The sequence below is a fragment of the Otolemur garnettii genome, unplaced genomic scaffold, assembly GCF_000181295.1.
Source record: "Otolemur garnettii isolate 467f Iridium unplaced genomic scaffold, OtoGar3 scaffold00013, whole genome shotgun sequence".
NCBI classification, from domain to species: domain Eukaryota; kingdom Metazoa; phylum Chordata; class Mammalia; order Primates; family Galagidae; genus Otolemur; species Otolemur garnettii.
Window position 1 is genome coordinate 10,318,519 of NW_003852408.1, and position 21,212 is coordinate 10,339,730.

At 50.7% G+C, this 21,212-nt stretch overlaps 1 protein-coding gene across 3 annotated transcripts in view; it reads left to right on the top strand.

Annotated features, from left to right (window-relative positions):
- The first annotated feature begins 13,055 nt into the window (after positions 1-13,055).
- PAX3 (paired box 3) overlaps positions 13,056-21,212 on the top strand; it is a 96,868-nt gene continuing 88,711 nt past the window's right edge. For 2 of the 3 annotated variants that reach the window (XM_012802149.1, XM_012802150.1), the window contains exons 1-4: positions 13,056-13,519; positions 14,783-15,018; positions 16,214-16,343; positions 17,504-17,638. In XM_012802149.1, the coding sequence (XP_012657603.1) occupies positions 13,435-13,519; positions 14,783-15,018; positions 16,214-16,343; positions 17,504-17,638 (586 nt within the window). In that variant the 5' untranslated portion in view covers positions 13,056-13,434. The remainder of the gene's footprint in view (positions 13,520-14,782; positions 15,019-16,213; positions 16,344-17,503; positions 17,639-21,212) is intronic. The other variant, XM_003784909.1, reaches the window with a different exon arrangement.

The following is a 21,212-nucleotide window of genomic DNA, read 5'->3' on the forward strand; positions in this document are numbered from 1 at the left end:
GCCCGCGTCGCGGGGAGTCGCGCTAGTCCAGACCGTGGTTACTCCTACTTTGGGGGAGCCCCAGCGGGTTTGGGGAGACTCAGCCACCAACAGCTCCGGAATACTGGGTCCCCATATAGTGTTGGTCATCATTCTCCCCTTCCTAAAGCGCAGCGTGCTCAACAGGTCGGCATCTAACTGACAGGAAGATGGGGGCTTGGAGACACCTTGCAGTCTTTAAGTGTCCTTTAGTAAATTACTCCCAGTTCCCCAGAGGAGCTGCATCCTGCATCCTCACTCCCAGGCTCCCAAGACCAGCTCCTTCCAGTCTCCACTACACATAGTCTTCACCCTGGCCCTCCCTCGGCATCCTTGCAGTCTACCCAGTGGACCATAGCAGTGGGTCGGGAAGAAGTCAACACTGGATGAGGGGACTGGTGCAGAGCAGGGCCCCCTAATCCCCCAGAGATGCCACCTTCCAAATATACAGCTGGTTGGTTACAGCTGGAAGGCGAGATGATGTGAATTCTTTCTACAAATGCTCATTTTGCAGCAACCACGTGTCCCACCGGATTTAGAGATGATGGATAAGGCTGAAGTCTCAAGTTCTTTTCTACGTGGAAATATAGACTAATAAATTCTCCCCAGGAGAAGAAAAAGGTTGTTTAAAGTAAGTAAAAATTTTAAAGTGGGATTATGTCATTGGATGTATTTAAAAAGAGAAATGAGGTGGAGTAAATGTTCAAATTCTTTTCAATCGAGATAAGTTAGGCAGGTGCCCCAGAAATGTTGAGATTTATGTACAGTCAGAACAAGGCAAACAATGACAAGTGGAGTCATTAGACAGCTTCCATATCTCATCCCTTCTGAGGCTGATCAAAGTGGTAGAGAACTAGGGTTTTTAACGGGAGAGGCAATGTAACCTTGTCTTGATTAAAACCCTAGCACACAGCAGCTTCCTAACTGTCTGACCTCAGGCATGTTAATGAACCTCTCTGCATCTCCTTTCACTCATTTATAACCAGATCAAACCTAATTGTTTTGAACACACTGTGAACATCGCCGTTACATTACTAAGCACTCGATGAATATTACAACTATTATATTTCACTGCTATCGTCAAGTTCAATTGTCACCACATATGATTTCCCCAATTCTCCCAAAATAGCGTTTTTCAGCTTATGAAGGTGGGAACCCCAAACAGCTGGACCAAAGAACAACAACCGTCTGAGTTTCATGCTGTCCATCTCAAAACACTGAACATCCTTGGAGAAACTCATGGAGACTGTGGTGCAATTCCTGGGATAGGTCTCATGGAGACTGGAACAAACGGAAGGGAAGATAGTTTAGCAGCTTGTAGTGGTGGGCAGGAGGTAGTAGAATTCCCTTTCCTGAGTGCTCCTCCACCCCCATTTCTATGTCTTCTACTTTAAAAGGGTTTGTTTTGCGTGTTTATTTTATTCACATACACCCTTTCTCTCCTGTAATGTTTGAGCTGGCAATGTCCAATCTCTATTTTTTTCTTTGAGACAGAAAAGAAAAGTGCCATGGGGTCACAGCTCATAGCAACCTCCAACTCTTGGACTCAAGTGACTCTCTTTCCTCAGCCTCTGGAGTACTTGGGACTATAGGTTCCTGCCACAATGGCCAGCTATTTGGGGGTGAGGAAGGTCTTGCTCTTGCTCAGTCTGGTCTTCAAGTTGGTAAACTCAGGCAATCCACCCGCCTCTGTCTCCCAGAGTGCTAGGATAACAGGTGTGACCCACTGTACCTGGTCCTCTATTTATTTTTAAAACAAATTAATTTTAAAATCTTGAGAACAAACCAAGTAGAATTTCTTTTTTGAGACAGTTCTACTTGGCCACCCTGTGTAAAGTGCTATCATGTCATAGCTCACAGCAACCTCAGACTCTTGGGTTCAAGTGATCCTTTTGCCTCAGCCTCCCAAGTAGCTGGGATTACATGTGTTCAACCACAAAGCCCAGCTATTTTTTAGAGACAGGGTCTCTCTCTGGCCAGGCTGGTCTTGAACTTGTGAGTTCAGGCAATCCACCTGCCTTAGCCTCTCAGAATGCTAGGATTACAGGCATGAGCACCTCACCTGGCCTCACATAGAATTATTCTTAAGTCACTACTAAGTAAGGATGGATGTAGTATGTCTAGCACGTAGCAGCAGCAGCAGCAGCAGCAGCAACAACAACAACACATTTGTTGGGTTTTCCCCCTTTCTAATGTCTAGTCATCACTTCAACCCCCTATAACCTGCTGCCCTCTTCTTTCTGGAAGAGTAAAATGAGGATTTAGATCACTTCTCCCAGTGTGAATGTTCCCTTCAAATTGGAAATACTTGTAGGAACATCACTCAGGAGTCATTTTATCAAAAATATCTTAGAAATAGATTCTGGTATTTGATGCCTCCATCTCCTCCCCTCTGTTTCAGTTTAGAGCAATTCTTTCTCTTTCCAGGACTTTTTTTTCCCCTGTCTCTAAAACTATCCATTCTGAGGACATTTTCCTGTCTTTTTGAGCTTGGAAATTTTCATTTCCCTCTGCCAGGTGACTGCTGCTCTGCTTCTCAGCCCCCCAGGGGCCGGTTCCTACCCTCATGGATAATCCTCACCTGGTAAAACCACTGTTAACTCTTCTGAAGCTGGAGCTTCTACTTCAACCAGAAGAGGGGAGTGAGAGCCCCCCCCCACTGTATATGACCTTGTTCTGAGGGACCAGAGATCTTTTCTATTACATAAGGGTGATGCTCATGTCCTCATATGACAAGCTGCCTGGTATTTCTGAGAACGTCTTTGGACTGCTTTGGAGATGGAAAAGTTAGGTCTGGAGATACCATGGAGATTTTCTTTCAACATGGGACTTCTCACCTCCACAACATGTACACATATTTCCATTTCACTCCCTTGCTAAGCAGCTCCAAGGTGTTGTGAAGTTTTACTTTATCAATAGTTTTTATGATGAGTAAGAATTGCTCCCACTGACTGAGCAGCATCTCTGCACAGAGCTCTGAGAAATGTGTGTTCTCTTTTCAAGCTCACATTGCACGACCACATGCCCTTCAGCAATTGCATTTCTTGCTCTTAAACTTCCAAGGCTTTCAAAGACGTGCTCAAAAACTTTGAATTAATAATGTGTGAAGCCTTTGGAAATATTCTGGAATGGTCTTGCTAGCTTCTTTCGCATTCATCTCACAAAACCACCAGTGAGAGGATGACGACTTACTTATTCTTCATTGTCTTGGGCTCCTCTAGATTCTCTGGGAAGAAAAGTCTTCCATCATCCCCTAATGTGGTGGCAGCTGCCCAGAACTCCGCCCCCACCCCACACCTGCTCCCACAATGTGGAACAGGACAAACACGTCTAGCTCTCCAACATTTCCCCTGCCTTGCAGGGAGTCTCCTTCTGTTTCTGGAATGGGACTGGCAAGTTCAGTAGAGTAGGGGATCTGTACACTAAGAAGGTAAGTCTCAATTTTCTATCATATATTTTCAGCCAATGGGGGATAAATAAAGAAGCAAAAGCCAGTTTTGGATTTTTGAGCCACAATCTCTGGAAGAAGGAGACTCAGGAGTCCCAAACTTCTGGCATGTCAACTATAGCATCTATTTTACTCCTGGAGGTAGAGAGAGGGGCAGAGCTTGAAGAAGGCTCAATCTGTGCTCTGTTCTTTGTGGTTCGTTCCACACACACACACACACACACACAGACACACACCAGACACACACGTCACCTCTCCCATAGCCCCTTGGAAATGTCTTACCAAAGAGAACAGTGGAGAACATTGAGGAGGGTGCGAGAGTTACCTCTTTCCCCTGGAAACATACCTATAGGTTGGCTGCCCAGGCCCTGCTTGATTTTACCTGGACTTCAGACTGCTCCCTGCTCAGTATTTACAAAGTGCTGTGGCATTTACTATAGAGTCGTGGAGATATATGGTTTCTTCACTCACCAGTGCTTCTTCCTACCCACCCTTCTCTGCAAGAAGCTGCCTCTGCAGAGTCTGCCCACTCCAAGCTTCCATACCCACGCTCTCACCTCCACCCACAGTCTTTCAAACTTCTGATTCCTCTGACTTGAGTCTCTGTCTTACAATCTATATCCTGAAAGTTTGTATTTACACACACACACACACACACACACACACACAGAGCTCTACCAGGACAAAGACTTTGGTGTGTTGCATTTATTAGTGAAGCACCAGCACTTTGAACAGCACTGATAGAAGTTCAGTAAGTATGTATGGAATGAATGAAAGGCCACGTGATTGGCAAGCTTGAATTCAGGGAAGAGGGGCACCACGGAACAAAACACCCAGGTGATCCACAAGGTTTCAGATGCCTCAGGTCCAGCAGTTGACCAATGAGAAAAGGAGCCTAAAACCTTAATGAAAACTTTCAGAAGGAAAATGAATGATGGAATGAGATAATGTGGGTCACCAGAGCGTGCCCAGCTCCAGCGTGAAGGAATCAGTAGGGAAGAAGGCTGTGCTCCAGGCTCTGGTAAAACCAGGAGTCTGGGGCTCCAGAGCCACGTCAGTACATGCCATAGGCTCTGCTGGTGCCGTCCAAGCAACTCAGTGGGTTGGTCTTTTTGGCAGGTCCTCAGGTTCCCAAAGTAGGGTGGCAGGGATTGGCAGCTCAGGACAGCCCACTCAGAAAAGAGGCTCAGGGCTGTGCGCAGTGGCTCAAGCCTGTAATCCTAGCACTCTGGGTGGCCAAGGCAGGTGGATTGCTTGAGCTCAAGACCAGCCTGAGCATAAGTGAGACCCTTGTCTCTACTAAAAATGAAAAACTGAGGCAAAAGGAGAACTTGAGCTGAAGTTGGAGGTTGCTGTGAGCTATGACGTCACGCACTCTACCCAGGGCAACAGCTTGAGGCTCTGTCAAGCTCTCACCAAAAAATGTGCTCTCAAAAGAGAGAGAGAGAAAGGCTCAGAGTGTGCTGCGCGACTTTTTGCCTCCGCGGGAGATTCAGGAAGGTCCTCTGGCCAAGAACGCCCAAGGACAGACGAGCCAGTCCTTTAAGTCAAAGGTTGGCTGAGGGCGCGACCTCCGAAGCCAAGTTTGATCCAGCTATTATTTGGTTTGAAAGCCGGGACAGACAACTGTGAGCAGTCTCAGTGTCGTCCAGGGATCCATCCTTGTTCTCAGAGAACGCGGAGTCCAAAAAGAGCGTTGGCGCAGCTCTCTCCTTATCTAGGACGGTCTCGGATACCATCGGGTTTGAGCCCTGAACTGCCCTTTTCTTAATTCGGCAGAATCTCTTCACGGGGTTGAGGTGGAAGAATCTGGAGGTGCAGGCTCAAGATTCAGAGAGGCTAGGACCTGCCAGTGCTGAGTGGAACAGGTGGGATGGGGGAGGAAGGTCAGGCCTAGAGGCCAACCCCACCTGGTTGAGAGGGCGGTCGCATTGGACACCCGGCTGCAGGTAGTTCTCCGGTGACAGGCCAAGGTCGGCGGAGCCTTCAGAGAACAAGAGAATCTGCCTTTGCCTGCCCGGATCTCCAGCCAACATGGCCACTTGCAACCCAGAGGTTGCATTCCGGAGATTTTTATGCCAACAATTGGAAGGTTCCCCTTGTCCTCCAACACTAGCACCTGCGTGGTGCGCTGTTCCTTGTGCCCTGGGCGCCCGGGAGGAGTGGGTCGCCTGGGTGGCTTCTAAGGTCTTCGGTCCCACTCCCAGGGCAGTTTTTCCAGGGCGTTCCGGGGGTAAGCGGACTGGATTTTCAGCCTCCCCTTGCCACGTAGCCCCAGGAGTGAGTAGATCTCCCCAGGATCCCTGTTTAGCCGAGATTTTGACCTAGCAGAATAGGATTTGGTGAGGGAGGGTTGTCGGACTGCTCTTTAGGGCCCAGAGGGGGGGGAAGGGTAGAGGAAATGGGCGGAGCTTCGAGTCCGCACCAGTCCGTGTACGATTCGTGTGCTAGCCTGTGCTCTTATTAGGGACTTATGAGTAGGGTATTTTCCAGTCTGTTCCGGGCCCTGGGAACCGTCGGGCTGACTCGCAGCAAGCTTTGGTTTAGAGGAGAGGCTTCCCGGCGAAGCCACCAATGCAAAGAGAGCGCAGGAAGGTGGAAGGCCAGATGGAAACGCTGGGACCCGAGTCCCAGCACTCTGGGAGGGGATTAGGCGCCCCCTATACTTTCGCTTTGGGCGTGATTGATGGGAACCGCTCACCAAGGCTGCATAATTAATAAAACATCCCTCTTAATTAATGGAGAAGACGGGCGCGTAGTGTGTTTTATTTACATTTCGAAAATTATCTTGGCTGCGTAGGTTCTGACGCCAAGGTGGCCGCTGGGACCCCAGACTAATTGGCAACCACCAGGCTGAGAAGTCCCTACTCTGGATCAAGCGTCCCCATCTCCGGGGCTCAGCCCCTGTCCCCAACTCCATTGCACCCACTGCTCTTCGCGTGGCCTCTCTCAGCTCTGCTAACTCTGTGGGAAGTGTTGCTGAGATTACAGATCCCTGGGCTCAGCGCGAGTTTCTGTAGGGTCTCTCTGAGACAGGGCCTCGAGAAGGAAAGATTTCAGTGTCCCTAAGGCCAAGGACGCTTAAGAAACACTAGGAACCCGAACCCTGCCTGTCAATGTGAGTGCGAACGCTCGTGGCTGGTTGTGCCCTGCGTGGGTCTTATCTGTCTGTGTTTCTAAATATCTGCACTTTACTAAAATGCTACCTTTTCTGTCTCCTATTGTCCACTTGCTATGGCCCAGTGGAAAAAGTGCCACCAGTCTCCCTAGAACGCAGCCACATTAAAACACACTTTCGCTTTACAGTAGACTCCTCTGCCGTCCTGGGCATGTGGGGTGGAGGGAAGCCAGTGCTTCCCGCGCGGCAGGGCCGGGGGCAGGGAGGTGAGGTTGACAGAGTGGCCCTGTAGAGGGAAGAGGAGCGGAGCAGGGGCTTCAAAGGTTTTGGTAAAGACTCTTCGGCCTTTATTTATGCCCCTATTAATACAATATCCATCATGTAGATAGATATTGATCTTTATCCTTTAAACTGTAGATACCCCGAGAATCAATTAGCCATGCAGATTACGTTTCCTACATATCCAAATGTTAATCGTTCAGACTCTGTGTTGGTGATATATATTTTTGCAGCCAGATAGTATTAGATTTCGTTTAGAAGAAGATTAGAAGAAAGGCTCTCTGCAGCTCATTCCTCCTGGGGGTACTTTTCTTAACTCTTGGCCCATTTGGGTGTCGGGAGCTGCAATGTCCCTCTGGAGGTGTTCTAGAGGCGAAGAGACAAGTCCAGGAGAATGACTTGCACGCAGGGCCACCAAGGGGACGGGGGTGGAGGGGAGCGGGTGGCTTTCTGAAAGGCGGCTCTGCACAGGCTCCGGGTTAGCGAGGGTTCTGCTCTTCTGCCGGCTGCTCCCTCCGGCTACTCTAGGCATCTCCCTGCCTCCTTTCGATCTGTTTTGGCCTCTGAGATGGTCAGTTTTCTTTTCCTTTTTTTTTCAGAGTTTCTTCTCATGGTTCTCCTATCGCCATACTTTTTAATCAAAATTATTTTCTGCCCCTGTCACCAAAGCCTGTCTCTGGCTGAAAGGTGTTTTTCGAGGAAGAGAAATTTTATTTTAAAAAGGAAATGGAAATGGGTGTTTGCCTGCAGGACAAAAGAAAAGATGAAGAAAACGTTACAATCTGGGAAGGAGCTTAACGCAAGTCATGCCTAGAGATTCGGAACGCTGAGGCCTTGTTCTGTTTTGGTTGTGCTATGGAGGTTTCTCTCCTTCCTCCCTCCCTCCCTGCCCTTCCCCCTTTACTTATTTCATTCTCTCTCTCTCCTTTTCTCTTTATCTTCCTTCCTTCCTCCTTCCCTCCCTTTCTTTTTCTCCACTTCCTTCTTCCCTCCTTTGAAAGGGGGAGGATTCAGGAGAGGATCTGTCGGAAGGTTGGTGGGTCCCCCCTGAGTCTGTGCCCCGTGGCTCTCAGGGGTCACCCTGTGGGGCAGGAGTCTCCAGGAGGCAGATGCACACAGCTCCCTTCCTGATTTATCTCCCCCCAATCCTGGGCCCACGCTGTCAAGCGCTCAGGCCAGATCATGCCAGGCGTGGCCCCTGAAAACCCTGCCAATTCCACCCACCTCCTGTGTCTTCTCTGCTTCGCTGGCTGCACGGCCTCTGGCCCCAGGTGTACTTTTAAAACCCAAGGAGTGTGGGTGTTAAACTCACTTGCAGCCTTCGCTGTGGGCTCCCACAGTGACCCTACTGTGGAGTGGGTTCAGGGTTCGTGAGGAGATTCTGGGTTTGAAAATTCACCTCCCAGTTTTCTTTTTTCTTGTTCTTTGCACCCTCCATCCTCCCCCTGACATCTGTCTTGAGGAGAAATTCCTGTGAGGGTTGGAGGGACCCAGACTGAGTAGCTGCAGCTTCTAGCTGCTCTGGTTCAGGCAAGGTGCGGGGTAGTTGGAACGAGGCTTGTCCTAATTCAAGAGCAAGGCCTGCGAGTGCCCCTATTCAGCTTCCCTAGCATTCTGAGAGCAGGACCCACAGCCTGGGGCATTGTGTCCAGACACCCCAAGGCAGGAGTTCCTGCAGTGCTCACCTGCCTACCTTTTGCTCCAGGCATTAAGGAAATCCAACTGGCCACTGCCTGCCTTAGCCACTCCCCGCAGCTGTGCCAGGCAGCGACTTCACGCACACACACTCCCACCTTGCCTGAACTTGGCACAAATCAGCCTTGCTCTTTCCCCCAAGGCCCAGGCTGCCCCCAACCGGTCCCGGCTGAGTAAAGCCCCTCAATCCTTACCCTCTCCACCCCAACCTAACACACATACACAGACTGCATACATACCAGTAGAGTAGTTACTGAATTTCTTTTTTAAACACCAACCTCCCCAACCCCTGTAAACTTTTACCAAATTGGGTAGAACACTACTTGGAAAATTAGACCAAACATACGTTAATTTTTTACGGGATGTTTCCCCCCTAAAGTAAGCAGGCTTATCTTCCTCGTCTGAGCAAAAATAATTTTCACAAACCCAAATGAATGTCTTTCGGAGCAAATTGCCTTGAGATTTATTATCTCCTTCCTTCATTGCCCTTCAAAAATGTGCGTGTGCGTATCTACTTCCCCTTCCTTTGCATCTCTGGTCTTCCTTTCTCTTCTTTTTCCTTTCCTCTTTTCTTACTTCTTACTTTCTTCCCACAAACCACATGTTCGTTTTGAGAACACGCTTATACGTTTCAGGCTGCTCCCTCAGCCTGCAGGGGCAAACCCTCTTTGGCTGGCCTACACCGGATTTCAATGCGGCGCCCAGATCTCTTCCAGTCCCTAAATCCGAACCCGTCCTGACTGATTTTCCGATGGAGAGAATAGCGGCGCCAATGCTTTTGACAAATAACTGTGGGGGGCCTAATGACCGTCGCTGCAGCAGCGGCTGCGATGGACCATGGGTTGAACCCGCGCATTCACCAATCCCGTATCATCGCTTTCGGCCCGGAAGCTCAAGATCAGGAACCTGGCATTTTAATTTCCTACTCGGGAGCATGGGGCAGCCTTTCTGTGCGATTAAGGGTTTCTAGGCGTTTTGGCGGACCTCTGACTGCTTCCTGAGAGTCACGCCGGGGCGGGCGGGTGGCCAGGAGCTTGCCGGCTAGTCCACACCAGCCTGCCGGAGCCAGCCCTCATAACAGGGTAAAAAAGGCCTGGGTGGCAGGCGCCAATCCTCTCCCCCCACCAGATCAGGGACATTATTTTGTAGAGATCATAATTTCCTTTTAAGATCTATGACTGGCTGGAAATGAAGTCATCCTTTGGAGGGGCCCTGAGAAGCCCAGGGGCCATGAAACTCTTGGGGCGGTAGGGGCCCCAAATGCTGAGGCTGCCGTGCTGAAGGGAGTTTTTCGGCTCAGAAGCCTCCAAGTCGGGACTGAGATTGGGAAATACATCTATGCATCCAAACTAGGAAAGCCTTCAAGGGAACTTGCGTGCTCTACCCAGGGGGCACAGCCAGACTGCTGTTAATTCCACCTGCACGAAGAAAGTGGGGACAGAGGAGGCCAGGAGGCAACAGCAAGTTATTTTCTTTCTTTTTCAAAAATTTTTTTTAATCAACCCTTAAGAATCCAGGTTGATTTTGCACGTACACAAATATAGTGGATGGATGCCTCGCTTGTGTACAAAATGTTCAAGAGACTCCCTAGATGATTTCTGGGTAGTGTGTCAGCTTTGGGAAATGATGCTGCCTCCCAAACCCTACAGGGCCAGAGCCCTCGCCTTTCAAGACCCCCGCCGAGTTACACCTTTTCCAATTAAAGTCTGTACCGCGGCCAAATTCATACCAGGACTTTTCCGCGCATAAGCCCCAGACAGGGGAAGTGGCCTGCGTGGAAACGCTCCTCCAGCTTCCACAATTGGGGACGGTGTGCTGCACCTTCCGAAGGAACTTCAGAAAGAAGAGAGAGGCCCAAGCCTTGGAGATGGAGGAAGAGTCGCTGGAGTATCGATCTGGGGTGTGCTCTTAGAAACCCGTCTGGGAAGCCAGGAATCACCCGCATTCCTACGACCTGTTGCGCGCAGTTCTACCGAGATCCCGGCTGGCTCTGAGCCTGAGAAGGTCTGACGGCTTGTGGGCACCATCGGCTGGGGATCCTCAGCCAATATCGCCGTCCTGGAGCTCCTAGGTCGGACTTGGTGACACACACCAGGAGAAATTTAGATTCCTTAGGTCTTTGGAAGTGGTCCAGCTGTCTGGAACCTGCGGATGCCCAGTCAGCCCCCTCTAGGTCTCTGGGGACCTCTGGGCGCGTCTTGGTGAAGGACCTAGCTAATTCTCTGCCTGCACAGAAACGCAGAGCTCGGCAGGGGAGAGGCGGGAAAGAGAGAAAATGAATCGCCTCCGACCCCAGGTAGTCTTCTGGTCTCCAACTCCCCACACAGACTCTATCTGTACATTTTTTATAGCAAGTGGCGGCTGGTTTATGGATGCACCTACTGAGCCAGCCCTCATGGGCACTTGAGACCCCGTTCAACCGGCAGTACCTGTGGTTCAAGAGTCTCCTGGAGGCCTAACTTACAGAACCCGGGAGGACGAAGTCTTCAGCAAGCGCGTCCCGCACTAATCTGCCTGCTCTCAGGGGAGGGAATACACGGCAGAAGAGCCTGGAGACCGAATCCTCTGTTCAAAAGCAAATGCGACTCAGCCCTAGACTTTCTTTAATTGCCCACAAGGTCCTGGGGTTCCTTTTAGCTGAGAGTTAAACCTACATTTGCCCCTTTAAAATACACGTTAGGCACCTCTTTCCCCCAACAATTACTGCTGACCCTAGAAAGTGCTCGGTGGGACCTGCTCAACCTTTTGGAAGCAAAAAAAATCCTGAAAAGGTTTAGTTCTTAAAGTGTTTCCCCTAAAATTGGCTTAGGAAATAAGGACACAGATGTTCCTGGCCCTTGTCATCAAAAGAAATTGAGAAAATTTTCCCCTTGACAAATTGAATCATTTCACATAAAACCAAGTTAAGCACAACTTTACTTCAAGTATCTTCTCTGCTTTGTACTGTGGATGTACATGTTGCCCCCCCCCCCATGGGTCCAGACATTTTCCAGAGCCTCCAGAGACCTGTCTAGGCTGTTGAGAGGGTCAACCTAACCTTTTGACAAGGGCAGCCTGAAAGCTTGTCCGTTTTCCCCACTTGTGAGTGGGTTTTTAAAGGGGCAACTCATGGACTGTTAAATAGCTATATCCCCCACCCCATCTTGCCTTCTGAGTTTGCCTTAATTAGGGGGTGGAGAAGTAGGAGGCCTGAGTCCAGGTCAAAACTGTCAGAGAAGGTGGGGGAAGGGGAGGAGGGGGTTGGAGAACTCCAGGCGCAGAAAAAAATTCAAAAATTGTAAAAGGAAAAGGGGGAACTTGAAGCCCAGAAGTCATTGTTTCCTTTATTTCAAAGGGAAAAACCTGCCCGATTCTCATCCTTTTGATTGATTAAGGCCCTGAATACCTCCCGGCCCCGGAGTGACAGTCGCTGAATAGACTCCAGCGAATAAAGCGCAGTGCGGCGCGCGGGGCTGGCACTCAGGGGTGTAAAGGAGGCGAGTTCGCTGGCACTTACCAAGTTATACATAAAAGGCTATGCACAATGGTACCTTCTCTAAGGACAGACAGTCTTTACAACACTCCTGGCGTCATATCCTGCTGGGGACACTTCAGCTCCTAGCCAAGACTTCGCTCCTTTTATTTTTCCAGCAGTTTAGTCTGAATGCCATAATAAATTCCTGAGAACAAACGCTGCAGCCAGGCAAAACTTTAACGTATAGACGCATCTCTGTCAAGGCTTTGGGGATCTATACGTAGAGATTTAGAGCCCTGGCTTCTCAGAGGGGTTTGTAAGAAAGATGAAGAGATGGTTTTCTCTCCCCAACACACGCCCCCCCCCCTTCAACTAGCCAGTCTTGGGGCCTAGCCTCCGCTTCCTGCCTGCAGAACCAGAAGACAAAAGCACACCCTGGCCTCCTCCAGAGAGGAACCCCACGGGGGCGGGGGGGCTGTAACAAGCGTAGGCCAAGGGGCACTGACCAGAGGAGGGGAAGCCAAACATTCTGGAGCCCAGATGCCTTCTTATTGGAATTGCGCCCCCTCCAGCGGCAGTAAGCCTAGAGAAAGAGAGAGAGACAGGTAGAAAAATGAGACATACAGATACAAAGACACGTGGAGAGACAGAATGAGAAGAATAGAGTCGGAGACAGCAAAAGACACACATGGAAAGAGAGAAAGAGCAAACCCAGGGAAGAGAGATCAGAGCTACGTATAGGAAGCGGCAGCAGAGGAAGACAGCCCCTCTCCACCCTCAGCAACTGCCATCTCCCTGCGACTGTCTCAGTTTCCACGGGTCCACCTCTCTCTCCCCGGGAAGGGGCGCAGCGAGGGTCCCTCTCTGGGCAGAAGAGGCCTCAGCACCATCAGGGATGGGAAGAGAAAGTGGCCGCTGTCGCCCAATCAGCGCGTGTCTCCGCCACCCGGGACGGTCTCCCCGTCGGCCAATCGCAGCTCAGGGCTTCTGACCAAGCTTTGGGTGAAAGAACATAATAAATGCTCCCAAGGCCGGATCCTTGCACTCGGTGTCAGGACGGAGGAGACGCAGGCAGGCCGCGCTCCCGCCTCAGCCACCCCTCCGCTCATCGTGGAGCTCTGAGCCTCCTTTCCAGCGCCCCCAGCCGCGGGGCCATCCACCCAGACTCGCACCAAACTTTTCCGCCCTGGGCTCTGGATTCTGGACTCTGGGGCCTCCTTGCCCGCCCCTTTTCTGGGTTCTATCTTCAGCCTCTCTACTAAGAGCCGGCAGCCCCCCTTCTCGAGTTCCTCCCTCTCTCTCCAGCCTTTTTTGGGGAGGGGCTCTCCACGCTCCGGAGAGTTCCCAAGGGTCACCGGAGTTGCGCTGCCTTTCCGTTTCGCCTTCACCTGGATATAATTTCCGAGCGAAGCTGCCCCCAGGATGACCACGTTGGCCGGCGCTGTGCCCAGGATGATGCGGCCGGGCCCGGGGCAGAACTACCCGCGAAGCGGGTTCCCTCTGGAAGGTAAGGGAGGGCCTCAGCGCCTCCTGGATGTTGGGGTCTGGGACCGGTTGTCCTGCTCCAACCCCAGGCTCCACCGACTCCTTCTGTGCATCCAGGAAGCCCATTCCAGGCACCCGCTCCCCCAAGAAGCAAAAGTGGGGCGAGGCCCCACTCGATTTCTTATTCTGCAAACGAAGCACAGAGCTCTCTGTAATTTTCGGGGAGCTAGGCCGCCAGGCCTGCACCCTGCCGTCCACTTTCCTCTGTTTATTTGCAAATGCTGTAGTGGGAAATCGGGTGAACCAGCTTCTGCACACCAGAAGCAACTTCTGTGCGTTTTGTCCAGCCAAAGTTGATTCAGAAAGTCAGGCTTGGGAAATATTAGTTGGGGAAGAATTGTCACAGCTGCTCCTAGTTGCTTGCCCTGCAAAGTTGTGGTGACTAAAGCAGAGTGCCCTTGTGATTGAAATTTTCAGTATAAAATAAATTAAGTAGAATTCCTTTTATCTCAGAAAGCATCTCCTAGTTTCTATGAGCTTGTTTGGGAATCACTCAGGCAGCCTGAAGATCCTGGGAATCCTAGGGAGTCTGGAAGTCTTGCAAACCTGAGCCCTTCCAAAAATGTTGGGGGGTGGTGGTGGTGCAGGTGTTGATCCTGAGGTTCCTTTGGTCCCAGGTCCAGAATAGGAAGTAACACCCACAGCATGAATGGGGGTTCAGGCACCCACAGCAGATGGGCTGCTGTTGTTTCTGTTCCCAGGTGTAACAGGTGACATGCATTGCTCCTGCCACTTTCTATCAAGACCCTCTTTGACCTGTGAGTGCTGCACTCTTAGCTAGAAATGTAAAGGTCTATGAGCCCACCCAAGTCCCTTAGAAAGGAACTGATCCCATTTGGACAGGGTTTGATGGGAGCAGAGAACCTTTCTCTGCCAGGAGGCTGTTTCTACTACAAGATAGACTCTGTCCCAGTCTCAGGGTCCCCACCCCTCCTGAGTCTGAAAGGATGACAGTTCCTTCTTCGGGGCAACGTTTCTTTTATTTGTTTTGTTTTTGTTTTTGCCCTGCTTGCTCTCTTCACACAAGATTATATGCCCTTGAGTTGCTTAATAATTTGAACAAATGTGTTTGAAACAGTTCCCATGCTGAACATTTTGGGTGTTGGGACTGTAACATACCCATGGGGCTGAAGAGTGTGAAGTTAGGTGCTGCTGATTTCTCCTGCTGCTCTTTCTTTTCCCCGAGTAACTTTCTCCTTGCTTCCTTTTCACCTTCTCTCCGCAGTGTCTACGCCCCTGGGTCAGGGCCGAGTCAACCAGCTTGGCGGCGTATTCATCAACGGTAGGCCGCTGCCCAACCACATACGACACAAGATCGTGGAGATGGCCCACCACGGCATCCGGCCCTGCGTCATCTCGCGCCAGCTGCGCGTGTCCCACGGCTGCGTCTCTAAGATCCTGTGCAGGTATCAGGAAACCGGCTCCATACGTCCTGGTGCCATAGGCGGCAGCAAGCCCAAGGTGAGCGCAAGGGCCTGGCCCTCTCGCCTCCCAGCCTGGCTGCGTTCCCCTAGGCCGGGAAAGTGCGGGCAGGAGGCAAGGGCTGACACCTGAGGTTCCAAGGAGTTATTTTTCAAGTCCCTGAAGGTGTGTTGTGTCTCCATCCTCCTTGATGAAAACTAAGAAAAACCTCCAGCCTGCTTGCAAAGGAAAAATAACATTTTTAAATGCCTCTGAACCTTGGAATTCTCATCAAATTATTTTAAGGGACAAACATCTAAGCATGCGAGTTGTTATGTGCCCACCTGTTGCAGAATTCTTCCCCTGAGTGCGTCTCAGCCTCCACTGTTTCCCAAACACAAGGAACCTCCTTTAGATTTTATTATGGTCTATCTCCCAATGCATGTCCTCCTTTTCCCTCAGTGTAAAATGTTTTCAAGGAGTCAAAAACTAGGATGATTAGTTTTCTTTTGAAAACTTTTAAAAAAGAAGTCTCAGCTGTGGCTGTGGCTCAGCAGGAGGGAGTCTGCCTTTTCTTCTGGATGTGAGGAAAAGCCAATAGAATATTCTGGCTAGCACTGGGCAAACACCAAGAGGGTTGTGGTAAACTGAAGACTTCCAAACACCTCTACTTATCTCCCACTTGCCCGAACCATTTCACAACCTTTCTAGGAATCTTTGGAAGCTTTTGGGGGATGGGGTGGGGGAAGGGAAAGGACTAGTCTCTCAAATTATCCATATTTATTATCCATTCTAATTAAAAAAAAAAACAAGTAGATAACCAAGAGCATTGTGCTCTCCACCTTACCTAACTCTGTGCCTCTATGGAGAAGTATCTGTTGGCAGGTTTAAGTTGATTTTTCAGCTCTTCTTTCAAGCATTCCTTTTTTGGTTTCATTTTTATGTTGATTCTGTGTTAGGAGTTGCCCTATTTCCAGGCATGAGAAAGTACACCTCACGCACCACCAAGATGTAGTAATTGTTCCTAATTTACTCCTGTTAATCTGAGCTAAATTGGGGAGGTGGAAGGTCCCCAAGTTGTGCTGGGGTGGGATGATTTCTTCTTTGCCACTCTGTAAAATAAACCGCTTTAGAAAGTTGGGGTTCTTTTGCTAAAAGGGGGACCTTCCCAGAAGGTGAAGAGAGGAGCATAGGAACAGGCCACGTCAGTCCCAGAGTACCCGGTACCAATGCAGACCTGCCTGTTCTCTTAAAGCAGGTGACAACACCTGACGTGGAGAAGAAAATTGAGGAATACAAAAGGGAGAACCCCGGCATGTTCAGCTGGGAAATCCGAGACAAATTACTCAAAGACGCGGTCTGTGATCGAAACACCGTGCCCTCAGGTACTGGGCCTATTAACGTTTCCCCGGAGGCACAGACGCCAATAGCTTTTACCCTGGCGGGTCGTCCAAGCCATAATCACCCCAATTATCGATCCGAGCTATTGGGAGGCGGCCTTTCCCAAGGCCCTGAAATATTTACGAACCAGACATTCTTGGCCTTTTCTGGAGGGAGGGGTGAACTGCTTGTCCTGGAGGCGGACCGCCGCTGAGGTCTCCCCAAAGAGGGTTTCTTTCGGGGAGGCAGGGCAGGAAACGTGAGGCAGAGGCCAAGCGTTTATTAATATTGATGTTCCCTTTTAAAGAGAAACAAATGTTTTGGTAACCCCAGCCGAAGAGAGATGGGGGCCCGCACCGAGCCAGCCAAACTTTGGATTTTGCGCAGAGGAGGGAAGGCTCGGGCAAGGCCGAGATTTTCCCCGAGAGTTCCAGGACCATCCGGCGCCCCCGGCAGCCCGGAGGAGGGGGTGAAGTGGAGGGAGAAGAGGGGCGAGTGCGGGGCCAGTGCGAGGGCGCACGGGAGAGTTTGTTTTTAATTAAAAGGAAACTCCCTTTTTCCCTCTGCAAGAACGATATATTTCAGAGCATGGGTTTGTTTACCAGACTGGAATCTGGAAAAAATAAATGGGAGAGAGTGCCTTTTCTTTTGATTTTTACAATGGGAAACGATTCTTCAGTCGAAATTTAAACCCTTTATAGTCTAAAGAAAAAAAAAAAGTTGAGTTTCAGGGGACAGGTCTCTGTTCTTCATTCTTTAACAAAAAGGCTGGGTCCTTGCCTTCAGGTGGGGAGGAAGGAGGGCACAGGGTGGCCTGGTGGGACAGTTTTCATAGATTGTAGACCTGGAGCACGGTCTATGGAGTTAAAAAGCAAAACGCTCCTTGCCCGGAACGAAGGGGCCGAGCTGAGGGCATTTCTTGGTCCTAACTTGTAGGCGCGGGTTTCTCAGGCTGCATCTCTGGGTCTTAGAGATAATAGGGCAGGGGGGGGACGGGGGGAGTTGAGTGGGAGGCTGAGAGGGACCGAGTGAGGTGGGGGTGCCCTGAGAGGCGGACGGAGCTTTGCTGGGCAGACTCGGGGCTGGGGGTCGCTGCGCGCACAGCCCCGCGCTTCTCAGTCCTCTGCGCTTCCCTTTCTCTTTCCCTCCCCGCTCCTGCCCTCAGTGAGTTCCATCAGCCGCATCTTGAGGAGTAAATTTGGGAAAGGTGAAGAGGAGGAGGCAGACCTGGAGAGGAAGGAGGCAGAGGAAAACGAGAAGAAAGCCAAACACAGCATCGACGGCATCCTGAGCGAGCGAGGTAAGTGGCGGCGCACTGGGCAGCGCCTTGGGTTCCGGGCCTTTGTGGGCATCGTCTCCCTGATGAGGTCCTGACCCAGGCCGGGTCGAGGTCCTTCCTGGCTCATAGCCTCTGAACCCGGGTAAAGGAATTCAAGTGGAAGACCAGGAAGACACAATTAAAACGAAAATATTCTCTATTGTGTTTAATTTTCTATGTCCTAAATCTTTCTTCTGTACCATTTCCAGCTACTCAGAGTCTAGAAGTGTCAATTGCGCTGAGGGGAGAGGGCACCCTCTTTCCTTTAGGTGTAGGGACTGGGAATCTCCAGCCATTAAGGGGCTGGAGAGAGAGGGTACTTGAGTCTTTAGAGATTGAAGTAGCTTTTGCGCCCTCAGGAAGAGCCCTGGTGTCCAGCCTTTCCCACACCAAAGGAGAGAGACAGGGAATTCTTTTGGGCAGTGGACCCCAAAGTTCTCCATGTTGGCTGCCTTATGAATGTGTGTGGGTTGCCTGTTTCTGACTTGTTTTAAATTGGTTTTCAAATGTCATGAGTTATAACCTGTGTGTGTCTGGGAATTGAAATGAGCCCAGGCTCTGTCAAATCTGAGGGATCTGGGATGGATCGTAGGGTCCCAATGCTAGCATCCTCTGTCCCCTATGGGTGTGGACTATCCACTCCTTGTTGGCTGTGGCCTGTCCCAACCAAGAAAAAAATCACCCCCAAGGGGAGCCAGAAGTGCAGCTTGCTTTCCCCCTCACCAGCTGCAAGCCTCTAACTTTAAAGGTCCACACACAGAGAAGGAAAGTCAGTGCAGTGATTGGAGTTGAAGCAGGAAGGGATCATTTCTCTGGAAAAGAGGGACTTTTTCTTTGGTGGCTTTGGCCTTAAAAATGTTGCACCTCTTCAAATTTAAAAATGATTAGGAGTGGTCGGCGGTCACACCCATACCTGGAGTTTCCACTCTTGGCATTTGGACTTTGGCAGAGATGAGTTTTGAAGTTGTCAGTTGTCCTTAGAGGGACAGCCGGCTCTCCAGGTGGGCCTATATGGATTACCAGCTGTGACCAGCAGTCTCTGCCCTCATCAGAGGAACACCAGGCAGGGCTTCTTTTACCATCGTTCGTTACCCAGCCCTGGTGCAGTTGCAGGCTATCTATGAAGCAGCTGCTTCACAACCTTGAAGGAAAACTTAGATTTGGATGTTATAAATCCGAACACCTGATTTCAAAGATAAATAGAAATGGAGATGTTCTGGTGTGCACGTCAAATCAAGAAAAGACACCCCAAACCATAGGCAGGCTGGGCACCAAGACAGAATATGCTATTGCTTTCCTCCCTTTCCAGCAGGAGCCAGCCCCACATGGACTCAGTCTAAACCCTTTTTGGGAGGGATAAGCTTCTGCCCTGGTCTCTGGGAAGGCGATTGAGCTTTTATTCCAGGCCTAGCTGCAGCACAGAAGTGCTGGGGAGGAAGGCAACGAGTCAGTCAATCCTAAACCAAACACATCCCTACGGGCAGTGGGGAGAAGAGCTCAGAGCGGTGGGAGAGGCTTGGGGGCTTTGCTACTTGTTGCTGGAGGCACTGGCGCAGCAGACGGCTGCTCCCTCGCAGTACAGCCGACCAGGGCCCAGGAGACAAAACGTCCCAAATGAGCTGGTCAAACATTTGTACAACTTTTCCAGCTTTTACAAAGAAGGCCTTCTCTACACAATCTACACTTGGAGATGAACTTGGGAGACAAAGCCTGGAGAGTCCATTGAAACTCACACTTTAGCTCGGCCCAGACAAAGCTCCAGCTCGGAGCAGCTTGATGTGAACAAAGGAAGGCAACCTTTTTATAATTCAAGGAGAAAAGAAGAGAAAACAGCACCACAAAAGGCCGAGAATAGACATTATGGGCTTGCAATGAGGGATGAATTATTCAATGAGCCCCAATAGCTGCTGCGCCAGGAAGTTTTATGGACTCTCCAGCGTGGAAAAAGTGGCCATTTCACCTATGAAATGTTTCTGGTCTTTTGGGCCATCTAGCTGGGCCGGTTGCCATTCAATGGCAATTGCTACCAGTTTTAAAATCAGAGTTTTCTCCCTAATGGGGGCTGTGCTGTTGGACACACACACACACACACACACACACACACACGCCTTGGAGGCTGAAGCCTAAATTAATTTGGGGTTGTCAAGGAAGATGCAGTGTCAGTGCCTTCAGTGCCTCTAGCTCTGTTCTGGATAAGCCCTGGAGGGCAAGGGGGGCCCAGAGGAAGGAAAGAGTGAGAAATAGTTAATCTGAAGTATAGCAGCCTCAAAAATTCCCCCGGGTTGTTTGGGCATCAAAAGTTCTAGGCTGCCCTGCTTGTGAAAGAGAATGACTGTTGTTGAAGGACTGCTTAGTGTGGGGGGAAGAGAAAGCTGACAAAGGAAGGACTCTGGGTGCCTTGACCCGAGTGGCTGCCCTTGCTGGAGGTTCCAGTCGGCGCGCTTGGTGGAGTGCTGCTGAGATCGACTTTCCAGGGACACCTTTGGTCTGGAGTCAGCTTGTCAGACACCAGGACACAGGGAAAGGGACACCCTGAAAGAGATCAGAACCATCCTCCTTTTTCTCTCCAGGGTTTGGTTTTTTCTACTAGACTCCCCGCTTTACCTTTCCAACTTTCCCACTTTCCCTTTCTCTCGCCCAATCCCAGAGCAGCGCAGCTTGCGGACCTGGTGCGCCCTCGCAGGCGCTCTTTATGGACTATACATCTCTGTTGGGGCCATCCTTCCAGCCTCCTAGTCCATGTGAAAGGAGACTTGGGCGGCCCACGAACACACAAGCCTTTGGCTTCCCCGCCCCCCGCTTGCCCTTGGCCCGCGCTGAGATGGGAGCAGGCGCAGCCGGGGGAGCCAAGTCCCGGCCGAGGCATCCGGGGCTGTGGGCACGGCCCGCGCTGCGGCTGCTCAATGGACGCCTCTGTTCCTCCCCCGGCTCGGCGGAGCGGGCCCGCGGGCGCCTCCACAATGGGCTGGGCCCCCACTTCTGCGCCCTGCGCCAAAGCGCCGCGCCGCCCCCTCCCCTATGCTCTGGCCGGCTCGAAGCTTAGCTCGCCGGGCTGCAGCCGACTCAATTGCCTCCTTTATGTCCTTCTCACTTTCATCTAGACACAGACCGCCTCCCCCTTCTTCTCTCTCTCTTTTTTTTCTCTCTAGCCTGAGGCTCACATTAGTGAAATTTCTGCAACCTCCCCCCATTTTTTTTCTTATTTTAAAGAAAGCCCTTAACACAAAAGCGGTGACTAATCAATAGAAACTGCTCCTTCATCATCTCCTCCTCCTCTTCCTCCCCCTCCTCTTTCTCCTCTTCTCCTCCTCCGAGAGGGTGACGCTTTTCCTGTTTGTCAGTTTTGGGAAACATTTTTGCTTTGTGCCGTAATGGAATTAGAGGACAGATGAGGACTGTAGATGGACACGCGACAGCGGGACTCTCGCTTAAATATTTAGATGCAACGTTACAATTACAGACTTGTTGTAGTGGCTTTGAAGTAGCAGCTCGGGAGTGCAAGGGGAGAGAGGCCAGATCGCCAAATTGATGTTTTGATTGGGACTGGAGATAGACT